At 36.0% G+C, this 14,148-nt stretch overlaps 1 protein-coding gene across 7 annotated transcripts in view; it reads left to right on the top strand.

Annotated features, from left to right (window-relative positions):
- Nucleotides 1-14,148, top strand: part of SSBP2 (single stranded DNA binding protein 2) — a 328,973-nt gene that overhangs the window by 104,151 nt on the left and 210,674 nt on the right. For all 7 annotated transcript variants that reach the window (XM_025388417.1, XM_025388415.1, XM_025388416.1 and 4 more), the window contains exon 2: nucleotides 5,413-5,485. In XM_025388417.1, the coding sequence (XP_025244202.1) occupies nucleotides 5,413-5,485 (73 nt within the window). The remainder of the gene's footprint in view (nucleotides 1-5,412; nucleotides 5,486-14,148) is intronic.

Raw genomic sequence — 14,148 nt, 5'->3', positions numbered from 1 at the left:
AGGCGCCTGTAGTGACCAAGGAGTAAAGAAGGTGCTGAGCTGTACCAGATATATTTTGTATTTCCTGCTTCGGCTCCCTCTCTAGAATTGTTGGTCATCATTTTGATAACTTGGTCATTGATATTCAGTTTAAAATTAGAATGAAATGAAGATAATTTGAAGATATATGATCCATGAATCATTGATAGGCTTTTTCATTAATCAATGTTTTTTAAAGAAAGACTGGTTCTACTTTTTGCAGCTGACTCTTACTGTATTTGTTAATTTGTTTCTATGTATTTAGATCACATTAGCTACTATGCTAAATAGCCACTCTGTATTTTAATAAAGTACTTAAATTTCTTAACGATCATAAAAAGGAAAACGTTAATTAAAAAGTATTACTGTTCAAATATTTGTATATTCAATATTTATCTTTAAATTTTCACTGTTGGGTAATCCAAATAAAATGTTGCCTTTTTCTTTTCTTTTCTTTTCTTTCTTTCTTCCTTCCTTTCCTTCTCTTTCTTTCTTTCTTCCTTTTTCTTCTTTTCTTTCCTTTCTTTCCTTCCTTCCTTTCTTTCTCTCTCTCTCTCTTTTCTTTTCTTTCTTTCTTTCTTCCTTCCTTTCTTCCTTTCTTTCTTGACATAAGATCTGACTTTGTTGTTCATACTGGAGGACAATGATGTGATCATAGCTCACTGCAGCCTTCAACTCCTGCGCTCAGGTGATCCTCCTGCCTCAGCCTCCCAAATCAATGGGACTGCAGGTGTGAGCCATACAGGCTAATTTTAAAAATATATATAAATATATATATTTTTTGGAGATGGGGTTTTGCTGTGTTGCCCAGGCTGGTCTAAAACTCCAGGGCTCAAGCTATCCTCCTGCCTCAGCCTTCCACTTCTTGGGATTACTCCCAGGCATGAGCCACTATGCCCTGCTCAAAATGTTGCTTTCTTATGTTTGGTGATCTCACATTACTAGACATGGCACCAAGCTGTGATTTACCTGCGTGGATGGACAATGTCACTCCCCTCTGCCGGAATCAATTGTTTTCAAACAGTATCTTTTATTACAGGGCTTTCCCCCCAGAACTTTCTGGACATTCTTATTTCTGGTGGATCAGTGTCCTTTTGTGGAGAGCTAATGGGTAATACATAATCTGAAGCTACAGCAAATATTATAGCTCCTGCTCTTGCTGTGACTCCCGGTGGTTCCTCCAGAGCAGGAAGGAGGAAAGAAAGGAGTGGCAAATGTGGGAGAGATAGTGCCTTAGAATCCAATACATGATTTGGTAATTGGCCAAAATTATAACAATTGTTATTACTTACTGTGCTTTCTAATCCTTTTGACAATACAAGCAAAGTATTATTCTTCCTATTTGACACATGAAAAAACTGACATTCAGAGAAATTGTGTTCCATTCAAGGTGAGCACGGGTACTATGAAAACAGATGGAGAAGGTGAATTTAACTTTGGATATGGTCAATTTAAGAGAGAAACATATTTTTGGAAACAAACTTGGCCAGGTCCAGTCGCTCATGCCTGTAATCCCAGCACTTTGGGAAGCCTAGGCAGGAGGATCTCTTGAGTTCAGGAGTTGGGGACCAGCCTTGGCAAAATAGCAAGACCCTGTCTTTACCAAAAAACATTAAAAATTAGTCAGATGTGGTGGTGTGTGCCTGTAGTCTGAGCTACTCGAGAGGCTGAGGCAGGCAGGATGATGGCTCTGATCGCACCACTGTACTCCAGCCAGAATGATAGAGCAAGACCCCGTCTCAAAAAAAACAAAAAACACCAAACTTAAAACAGTAGTTTAGTTTGGAGAAGCAGGTTTGGAGCTTGGGACAGAGGATAGCACTACAGAGATAGGTTTGGAAAATCCTGTACACAGAGGTGATAATTAAAATATTGGAGATTGTTTCTATCCATCTGACAAAGGGCTAATATACAGAATCTACAAGGAACTTAAACAAATTTACAAGAAAAAAAAAACTCCATCAAAAAGTGGGTCCAGGATATGAACAGTTACTTCTCAAAAGAAAACATTTATGCAGCCAACAAACATGAAAAAAAGCTCATTGTCACTGCTCATTAGAGAAATGCAAATCAAAACCACAATGAGATACCATCTGATGCCAGTTGGAATGGCAATCATTAAAAAGTCAGGAAACAACAGATGCTGGAGAGGATGTGGAGAAATAGGAACGCTTTTACACTGTTGATGGGAGTGTAAATTAGTTCAACCATTGTGGAAGACAGTGTGGCGATTCCTCAAGGATCTGGAACTAGAAACACCATTTGACCCAGCAATCCCATTACTGAGTATATACCCAAAGGATTATGAATCATTCTAAATGACACATGCACACGTATGTTTATTGCAGCACTATTCACAAAAGCAAAGACTTGGAACCAACCCAAATGCCCATTAATGATAGACTGGATAAAGAAAATATGGCACATATACCCCCATGGCATTCTATGCAGCCACAAAAAAGGATGAGTTCATGTCCTTTGCAGTGACATGGATGAAGCTGGAAGCCATCATTCTCAGCAAACTAACACAGGAACAGAAAACCAAACACTGCATGTTCTCAGTCATAAGTGTGAGTTGAACAATGAGAACACATGGACACAGGGAGGGGAACATCACACACTGGGACCTGTCAGTGGGTGAGGCAGTAGGGGAGGGATAGCATTAGGAGAAATACCTAATGTAGATGAGGGGTTGATGAGTGCAGCAAACCACCATGGCACGTGTATACATACCTATGTAACAAACCTGAAAATTCTGCACATGTATCCCAGAACTTAAAGTATAATAAATAAATAATAAAAAAGAATGATACAATGAACTTTGGGGACTTGTGGGAAAGGGTGGGAGAAGGGTGAGTGATAAAAGACTACAAATTAGGTACAGTGTATACTGCTTGGGTGATGGGTGCACCAGAATCTCACAAATTACCACTAAAGAACTTACTCATGTAACCGAACACCACCCGTTCCCAAAAAACCTATGAAAATTAAAAAAAAAAAAATTAGAGATTGCTGATCATGTATTATGGAGTCATCATGGCAGTAGACTTAATTAGTTGTTCACCCATGCATTGCTCCCTGACACCCTTTTTGGAGCATAGATTCTTATGGCCTGAGAACCATTAATTTTGTTCAAAGGAGATTGCAGAACATGAATATATGAGGTAGCATTATAGATAGGTTTTCTCAGCCCGATCCTACTTCATCACCCTGTTGGTAACAATGAGCTGCCACAGCAGATTCTAATAGTAGTAGGATGGGCTCACACCCTTGGAAGATACTTCAGAATCTCCAGTTGAAACCCTGACCTCCAATTATTCTCAGTCCCTTCTAATACATTTTTTAGAATCACTATTTTAGATTTACAGAGGGAGAAAGTGGGGACTATCACTTTTGATTTTACTTGTAAAGAGGTAAGCTTTTTGTTTCTTAGGTACTAAAGAAAACTTAGAAGAACTGTATTATCCCCATTAATATGAAAAAGAAGACGTTACAAGGAGGTAACTCACTTAACTTAAAGAATGGGGTTTACTGAAAGGACACAGCCTTGACTGTTCTGAGGTCTGTTCTCTCCATAACAGGTTCTCACCATAACATGGTGCCCCTGCTTTATTCACTCTCTGCCTCTCACTTTCAAATTCCCCAAGCTTGGTGGACCAGCTTTATTGTTCAGCCTTTTACTTAGGTGGGGATTTCTTTCCTATGCTAACCATTGGTTTGGCTCTAGGCCCAAGGTTTTACAAGCCACATGGAGTTACCTGAGTCTGTTTTTTTTCAGGCAGTGGGGCAGGACTGCCACTGGCAGGCAATTTTGAGGTTCCACAGCCTATCCAAGAAGATTTTACAAATATTATCCTTTTCCAAGGTACAATTTGCCATCATGGGCACTGAATCATGCGGTAGAGTTGAGAGTCACTAGTGGGGGGAGAAAGGTATGGGGTATGTGTTTGAAGAATATGTGATAAGAATCACCAGCAGGATTGTTTGTTTGAAACTACAGGAATATTCCAATTTCCCGTATCCCTTATGATATACTTTGGGTGATAAGCCACACTTCCACAGGGAGATACTGCTACTGAAGGGAGCATGCTATAAGGCTTATTGTGTTAGGGTAGGAAAAGCAGTTGAGAAGCACTGATGTAGGACGTGTCATTCAATTTGAATATGTTAGGAGATGTTTCTAAATTACATTCATCCTCACGGTCAATAACTTACTTTCTGTGAGTAACTTTAATAGGTCTACTCTCTCAAGGTGCTTAGTAGCTACAATATTTGGCAATTTTGGAATGGGGAAAGAATTAAATGGACAGAGCAACTGAATGTGTACAAGCTTTCTCTTTTCATGACAGATGCATTATATGTTTTCATGAAAATAAAGAAAATACTCATTTTTGTAAATGCAATCAATCTTTAAAAGTCGAAAATCTGCTTGGCAAGACAAGTGGTACAACTATAACCACAGAATTGTGGTTATTGTTACATTGTATTGTTTACTGTAAACCTGGTTCAATATTGGTAAATATAGTGTAGCAGAAACTGAACTGTTGTGAGCTATCTGGGCATTGGGCCAAGATATCATTAAAAATACTGCCTCAGACTAATTTGGGTTTATGAATAATATTTTGTTAACAGCTCAACTGAAATTGAGCCACATGGTGTAGCTTGAAAATTCTGAATCCACAAGATAATGAGAGTAGTTTGTGTATACAACGCATTCAATATTCTATATTTGAGTGATAAATTTATACATAATTTTGTTAACCTTTAAACTGTAAGCTCCCATATGCTTAATATGATCTGATATCTTTAAAGTTTACATAATGCTGTAGTTTGCTGTGAATCTGAATGCCTTGTAAACTAAAGTATTATTGGTTTAACAATCAAATCTAAAGAATAAGGAGAAGTTGCTGAGCAAATATTAAAATGGATATTCAGCACAGTTTTGGCATATGTTTCTACAAACAGCTAGAGTTTACATTAACATTCACCAAAAAGATTGAAGGACATAGTGTTGGGAAAGTTCACTAACTTAATTCATTTCTTTTACTAATGAAAGGTTATTATGCCTTCAAATGGAATTTAGAGATTATTAATAGTAGATACAGCAGTGGGAATGAGCTTATGATAAGTGAGATGATTCAAGAAAAAAATCTCTATATATTTCTTGCCAAGAAAAAATACATTTGTCTTTTTCTTCATGTGCTACTTTTAATTACTTTAAGTTCTTTCTGAACATACATGTATTATTAATAATTGCTATTGAAATAGCATAGGAAGGGTTTATTTTTGGTCACTGTTAGTGTGTAAGATATTTCAGCAATGGAAAGATGTGCATTATTTAAAGAATGAATTTTAATATTCTTCTTCTCAATAAATGTTTTATTTGTTTTCCAGGTTAGCACTCTACGTATATGAATATCTGCTCCATGTAGGAGCTCAGAAATCAGCTCAAACATTTTTATCAGAGGTATGTTTTATAGATTTTCTGTATTGCATTTTGATCTTATATAAATGAATGGAAAACATACTATAACGATTATTTGAAGAAAGTTTGTTATGTATTATATAGTGAATTCTTAGTTATCAGTATACATAGTATAGTTTTTATAGATTATGTATAAGCATTTTTATCCCCATGCCACTTCTGTGCCACTCAATTTTCTAGTCACCTTTCCAGCCGTTTTCTCCTTTTAGAAATGGAAAGTAATATTAGTATGGCAACAATAATCAAGAAAGCAAATTTTAAAAATTTGCTCTAAAAAATTTGTGAGTTATAAGCCCTCCACCATATCTCTCATTCTAACAATATAGTAATTTTGGAAAATGTGGATTTTGTTTTTATTTTGTATGGATGACCGCTGATTGATTTTAGTTAGAAAACATTTTGATAACCTTATTTCAAGTTCTTCCCTTTCTCTTCTCCACCTTCACTTTCTTTCTTTTTTTTAAATTTCAACTTTTATTTTAGATAAGGAGGTACATGTGCAGGTTTGTTACATGGGCATGTTACGTGATGCCAAGGTTTAGGGTATAGATACTGTCACCAGGTAGTAAGCATAGCAGCCAATAGGTTGTTTTTCCATTCATGCTCCCCTCCCTCCCTCTCACCTCTAGTAGTCCGTAGTGTCTAGTGTTCCCCTGTTTATGTCCATGTGTGCTCAGTGTTTAGCTCCCACTTATAAGTGAGAATGTGCAGTATTTGGTTTTCTGTTCCTGTGTTAGTTTGTTTAGTATTATGGCCTCCAGCTTGATCCATCTTGCCTAAAAGATATGATTTCATTTTTTTTAGGCTGTGTATTATTCCATGGTGTATATGTACCCCATCTTCATCTAATCCACCACTGATAGGCACCTAGGTTGACTGGAATTTGACCTTTCTTACAGTGATCCTTATTTGTCTCCTATGTGTATGAGGATGATGAGGATTTTATTGAGCTCTGTTATGTGCCAGGCATACAATGTGCCAAGGTATTTTACATATATTATCTCTAATTCTTATAAGAAATTTGCAAAGCAGGTAATATTATTTCTGTTTTACTGATGAGGACAGCAAGGCTCAGAGTGTTTTTATAACTGGCTAATGGTCACAAAGCTTAGTGAGTTATGGAACTAGAATTCAGACTTAGGTCTATGTTAATCCCAATGCTTTTGGTTTTTCCTCTATATCTGTGCTGTCCAATATGGTAAACACTAGCCATATATAGATTTTTGAGCACTTGAAATGTGATCCAATTAAGAAGTGCTATATGTGTGAAGTACAGTATTTTAAAGACAGTGTGAACAAAAGAATATAAAATATCATTAATAGTTTTAAAATTTTGGTCATACATTGAAGTGATAGTATTTTGCCTATATTAGGTAAAATAAAACATATTACTAAAGTTAATTTTAACTTTTCTTTAAATATGGCTATTAAAAGTTTTAAATTGGATAACACATTATATGCCTGTATCAAAATACCTTATGTACCCCATAAATATATATACTGCTATGTACCCATGAAAATTAAAAATTAAAAAATTTTTAGCTGGGCGTGGTGGCTCATGCCTCCCAGCACTTTGGGAGGCCAAGACGGGTGGATCACAAGGTCAGGAGATGGACACCATCCTGGCTAACACGGTGAAACCTCGTCTCCATTAAAAATACAAAAAGTTAGCCAGGCGTGGTAGCGGGCGCCTGTAGTCCCAGCTACTCGGGAGGCTGAAGCAGGAGAATGGTGGGAACCCGGGAGATGGAGCTTGCAGTGAGCCGAGATAGCGCCACTGCACTCCAGCCTGGGCGACAGAGCAAGACTGCGTCTCAAAAAAAAAAAAAAAAAAAAAAATTTAAATTATACATATCGTTCTTATTTGTGGCCCACGTTTCTATTTCTGTTGGACGGTGCTGCTTGAAATCATACTACCTCTGGTGAGCTCGCCAGTTTGGTCCCCAGCACATCGAGAGCACAACAGACAACTCATTGCCAGTAGTTCGCTGCCTGAGGTATAGCCTTCTTGACATCCAGCTGCTACTCGAAGTAAACAAATGCACACAACCCCTACTCTTATTTTTAATTAACTAGTATATGTGAACTGATAGGGCTTATTTGCAGATAAGGAATTTTAGAGGTTTGGTCAGAACATGTAAGAACTCAGTTGTTTTACTATAGAAGGAATATATGCAGTATAATAAAAATTTGATTTCAAAAGTTTATTCGAATCAAAACAAACATTTGGTGTATCTATGTTTCATTAAATCATTAATTAGAAGACTAAGGGCTATGACCTTTCTAACTTGTAAACACTGGTATTATAGAAGACGTGATTGAGATTGCAAGAAGGATGTCTTTTTGTATTCTTAACCACTGTCAACTTACAGTGTTTTAAAAAGAACCTATAGTGTACTCTGGAAATTTAAAATTTTTGTTTTCATGCAGTAGAAACTTAATGAAAAGATTCCTCAATGATCTCCTTCCTTGTATCAAGGACCATTTTGAACTAGCCCAATTCACTTAATCCTCGAGGGTTCCCAAAGCTGTATTTTCTTACCAACATTGTAAGATATTAGATACAGTGATGATTAAACCTCATCAAAAAAGAAAAATGTTGCTAACTTATTCAAGGAAGTTCAAGTATTTAGATTCAAATGGATTATGTGAATTGAGCAAATCACTAGATACTAGACTCCTAGGGTTTGAGCTCAGTGAAAAATGTATATACAGAATTTCTAGGACTGTTTGGTGGAAATAAAATTAGAATTTCAGAAGAGATTCACACATATTGACAAGTATTTATCGTTATTTCATTTTCTCTAACTCACTTTCACAAGATGCGTCAAACTGAAAACAAACTATTATCACCAAGAAGACACATTATTTCTTGACTTTGGAGATGAGTGTATGTGATTTTCAGAACTATTCTTCCCTATCTAGGTTGCCAAACTCTGAATGGTGCTGTAAAAATGCATTGTCAACACCTAAATAACCAATGTACGGGAATAGCTAAATTAATTGAGCTGTTAAGTTTTCTATAATGTAAAATAATAAGTTAGATCTATTTGGACTTACGTAGATAGACTTCTAAAACATTGTCTAGTAAAAGAAGAAAGCCGAAGTATGCCATGTATCTGGAAACCCTAGAACATAAAGTAATACTATATATTTTTGTGGGTATATATTTACGAATGTATAGTAAACATTCTGAAAGAATATACATGTCAGACTAGTTGTTTCTGGGAGTGGGGATATTAAAGGGTTCAAAGGGATTTTATCCTTAGTTACAGAATTCTTTTAAACAAGGAATACGTATATTATTTGTGCAGTTATTTAAAAATAAAAATAAAGAAGAGAAAATCCTTTCTCTTATTAAATTATCTGAGCTTAAAAGATGGAAGCCTGGAGATAGATTTGTGATAAGCCATTGCTGAGTACATCCTAAGGGTTCTTGATAATTTCAGTTGGTTAAATTACAATAGTTCGCTATTTCCTCCCTCACATTTTACGTTCCACAGTATCCAGCTGCTTGGGTTTCCCTGTATACCTTAGGGCTTCTGTCATCTGGGCTTTACTCAGTGGCATATTCCCTCTACCTAAACTCTCCTCCCCTCTCCACCTTAGAAATAGCTTTTCCTAGAAAGGTTTTCCTGGGGTTTCAACTAAGGTGATATTACAATCCACAGGCAACTGTACATGAAGACCTTTGCATCCATGCCAGAAAGTTGGACTTTATCTTTGGCAAAAGGGAGCCTTCGAAGGTTTTCAAGTTAAAAAAAAAATATATATATATATATATATATATATATAAAAATATAAATATGTGACATCATTAGGTTGTACTCTGGTGTCTTGGTTCCCTTTCCCCCTAACCATGGATGGTAAAAAAGGAGAATATAATATTTTAGAGCTCTGTACCCTGTTGAGGGTTGCTTCCTCTCTGATTTTCTCTTGGATCAGGTGGAAAATTTAAGGCTGCTTATTTGAATGACTTCTTAACTAGTCTGAGTAGTAAAAAAACAATCTTACCTAAACCCTCCCTAGTCTACCCCCAGGTTTTTACCTAAATCAAAATAGTCCCATTGGAACGTAAAATAGGGAGGCCTACTTATTTGAGTTGATTATTATAATAAAAAGGAAATGATTGAAATGGCACCAATTGTTATCAATTATTATAACGTTATCCAATGTTCTCACCCTGGTTCAAGGCAAAGTAGACTACTTCTTCCAAATTTGACGTTCTCCCTCTGAATGGATGAGGCTAAGAATGACCGTGATGTTAATGAGTTCTTCTGAATCAGGTTTTACTGTGCTGGGTCACTTCTTTCATTAGTATGGGCTTGTTCTTTTGGGTGAAGTTGTGAGAAGGCCAACTAGAACTCCAGGCATTATCTGAACAACCAAGATGTGTATCTCAGCTGCCCAATCTTGATTTTCTAAAAATGCCCTTGTCCTGGGCTATCAGAAATTGGACTGCTCTTGATAGCTTTTGTTATCAGTCAGAAGAGTGGGGCACATTATTATTAACTCAGTCATTTTTTTTCTTAATTGAAAGAAAAAATGGACTAACAATAGAAATAACAACATTTCTCTAACTAGGTTGTGCCAGCTAGCTCAGTGTTACCTCTGATTCATGATAGATTTTTAAACCACTACCTGAGTCTAAAATGTAGTTTATGTGACTTTTCATTTTTTTTACTCCCAAGGGGGAAAAACTGAATATTATTTAGAAATATTCTCAATACAAAGCCCTTCCTCTGCTCTATCTTTGTTATTCTTCAACATTTAATAATTACAAACAGAATGCTAAGGAATCTTCTTTCCAATTCTACATTAACTTTTGTTACTTTAGGTTCATTAGAAGCTATCCTTTTTCTGGTAATATCATTTTGTTATACAAAGATAATGGCTGCTCTTCCTTGAAGTTTTGCATGGTATTCATGTCTCAGAATAAGGCTCAATCTCCTTAACAAATGAAATTAAGAATTAGAGCTTTGTAACAATTCTAGATATTTTCCCTTTCTTAAAATTTTTGCATTATTACTAGCCCTTATTTGTCCTAAGTTAGCCAACAAGTTAGCCTGAAATATAAGTTTAAACACATCTAAAGGATTCCTTTTTCAGATTTTATTAGGATTGCTAAATTATTGAGCATCATAGACTCCAAAACTGTTCTGTTTGTCTTTTATGTATAGGAAGAGAGAAAAGATTAATTAGTATTTCCTAACCGGTCACTTGAACTTTAATTTTGAGGCAGTATAGTATAGGAGGTAAAAGCAATTGCTTTGGTCCAGACATCCTGGGTTTAAATTATGTTCTACATCTTATTTACTTTCTCAGTTTCCTAGTTATAAGATAATGGTAATTGTGACAATACTTTAGTTATGCTGTGGTTCAAATGAGTTAGTATATGTAAATTGCTTATAATAGTGCCTGACATATAGTAAATACTCAAAAGTGTCATTTTAAAAAATCTTGACCAACTTTTTTCTATCTTGTATAGTTTCTTATTTAAAAAGAATAGAGGCATAAATATATGCCTGATGTGTATATGTGTGTTCCAAGTGTCTGTCACTTGGATGGCCTATAATCCTACTGTTTGGTGTTACCCTTTCTATAAAAATGGCTCCAGCTCTAATTCCTAATATTGTAGGTTGTCGTGAGTCTTCCCCAGTATCTGTGAGACTTTATTGGGTGCTTAGGGTTCTTGTGCTGTAGTTTCTTGCTCCTGTTGAGTGATTATAGCCCCACTCTGGTTCTCCCTCTTACGGTCTATCCCTTTTATATGCCTGAAGTTTTCTTTTTTTCTCATGGTTTCAGAGGTCCACTAATTCGTTGCTCTTTTGTATGAAAGATTCTCATGTAAGGTTGAGGGATAACCAAAAAGATTAAGCATTGTACAGTATAGGCACCAACATTAACTTGAATACTAGACATAAGTTACCTTAAATTCTTTGGTCTCATTGCCACAGGGAATTTTTCACTAGCTGTTTTCCTCAGCATGCCTTTGCCTTCTATCTTGTTGACTTCTCATAACCTGTCTCATTTTTTCCTTTTCTGAATCCTTCCAGACCCCTGAGCTTCTTCGCAAGAGACCATTAGCAACTTCCTAAATTCTTGTTACATAGAAAGTGAACTATTTGTTTTCCTCTCTGCATTCTTCCTTTCGCACCATTCCTAGTGGCCTCTGTCTTTCTGTATCAAAAAATAAAAACAAAAGTAGAAAGGATCCATTAAGGAGTTTTCCCAATAAGAGGTGGTCCTCTTTAGGAATACTTCTTTCATTCTTCTAAGATAAAGTAGCACTGTTCAGTAAAACTTTCTGTGATTATGGAAATGGTCTCTAATCTTTGCTGTCAAATAAGGTAGTCACTAATTATGTGTGACTATTGAGAACTTTAAACATGGCTAGTGCAACTGAGGAACATTCAGTTAACTTAATTTTAAACTGAAGTAGCCACATGTGACTACTGGGTATCATGTTGAATAGCACAGTTTTAGATTATGTGCTTCAGAGTATAGTCACCTTTTTTTTTTTTTTCCTGTTAAACATCTATTGCCTTTAATTTTTTGAATTAAAATTTGGGCTGGGCATGGTGGCTCACGCCTGTAATCCCAGCACTTTGGAAGGCTGAGGTGGGCAAATTACCTGAGGTCAGGGGTTCGAGACCAGCCTGGCCAACATGGTGAAACCCCGTCTCTACTAAAAACACGAAAATTAGCTGGGTGTGGTGGTGGGCTCCTGGAATCCCAGCTACTCAGGAGGCTGAGACAGGAGAATCGCTTGAGCCCAGGAAGTGGAGGTTGCAGTGAGCCCAGATCGTGCCACTGCATTCCAGCCTGGATGACGAGAAACTCTGTCTAAAAAAAAAAAAGGAAAGGAAAAATTTTTACTTCAATTTCAATATTTTTTACATGTAGTTTAGTGTATAGATATACTCATGCTTCTATACATGAGAGATTTTAGAAAATTGGTGGGAACAGTAGGTTATATCTAAATTAGAAGTCTCAGGAATTTAGTCTAGAAACAAACTTACACATAGGTATACAGGTTATTTTCTTAACACAGGAATTGGTTTTATTGTTTTATAGTATTAAAAGTTATTATTTGGATATTTGTTTAAATTAAAAATTATGAAAGGATTTATGGGTACTGTGAAAAGTTTGGAGCCCATAACCTTCAAAGCTGCTGCTGCATTGTTGGAGATACTGTGGAAGTGGGTCTGGATCTGCTGAAGAGGTCCCACATTGACAAGACTAGAACCCCTAAAAAGGTACTGCTGACATCCAGAATTGTGCTACCCTGGCTTCACTTTTGGAGCCAGAGGCAGGAAGCTTCTCTTTTTCCTGTTTTTTGATCTCCTGCTAGTGTCTCATAATGGCAGAACTTAACAGGAAGCCAAATGGCAAGGAGGCTAGGAAATGTGATTTTCAGAGTCCCAGCCCCAAGTATAGAACGGAGTATAGAAGGGTGGGTGTAGGGCTGAGAGATAGAGGTAAATGACCAGTATACCTTGCCAGAAGCAAGTAAGTATGAAAAATTAAGAAAATGTGTGTGTGTATACCTGTATACTTTTATGTATATATATCTTTTTTTTTCTTTTTTGTACAAATGTTAGCTTATACACCATTTTGTGCTTTAATTTTTGTTTCACTTGTTAGATTTTGGAAATTGTGTTATATTGGTTCATGAAATGTCATAATTCTCTTTTTATGATTGTAGCATATTTCATTCTATGAAATGTGCCATGATATAGTTCACCAGCCCTGTACTGATGGACATTTAGGTGTTTCCAGTCTCTTTCAATTAAAACAGTGCTTCAATGAAAATTGTTATATATATGTAAAATTTTGCACATGTGACCATCAGATAGTATATATTTCATAATTAAACCATAAGACATCTTTTTTCTATTGATAGACCTTTTGCTCATGATTCAGTGTTTGGTTTTACGTTTATGAAGAAATGCTGAAAATGTTAGATCATATGATAAAAACAGCGTATTCATAGACAAGGCCATCAAATGCAGAATATGGCATTAGGAATGGGCCTTGAGATTTACATGAAAGTTACAGGAGAATACAGCCCCTAGCTGGTCAAATGACAGAAGGAAGTGAGGTAGATAATTAAGCAGCAAAAAGCCTTAGGACTTGGCAGATACATATTGATGTTGGGATAATGGAAGAAGAAAACACAGAATAAAGAGAAAATGTTATTGGCAAAGATGCCACCCAAAAACCTAAATAGGCCTGAAGCCCATGAAACTCAGTACAACAGAAAATGCCTCTTCAGAAACAGCAGAAAATTTGTTTTTAACATGACTGCTGACATTTAGGAATATTTTCTGGCCATTCCTTAACACCACCCATCATTAATTCATATTTGCTAAAAAACAAAATTAAACTACATATAATTTAAAATGAAAGTCCTCCTTTTCCCTGTTACAGATAATAGTTGTAGGCTTGATGTGATTTTTAAAAATGGATACACACCTACAAGCACACATATGTATGTATACATACTTTTTTTTTCCAAGCAGAAAGGTTTTATGCTATATATAATGTTCTCCAACCTTCCAAATTTCCATCTTGAAAAACCAGTAGAGCATGATTCTCTTTCCAGGTAGCTGTATTTCATTCTTTTTAATGATAGCACACTG

The sequence above is a fragment of the Theropithecus gelada genome, chromosome 6 (genome assembly GCF_003255815.1).
Source record: "Theropithecus gelada isolate Dixy chromosome 6, Tgel_1.0, whole genome shotgun sequence".
In the NCBI taxonomy this organism is placed as follows: Eukaryota; Metazoa; Chordata; class Mammalia; order Primates; family Cercopithecidae; genus Theropithecus; species Theropithecus gelada.
The sequence above is the reverse complement of the archived record's forward strand: the minus strand, read 5'-3'. Positions and strand labels throughout refer to the sequence as shown.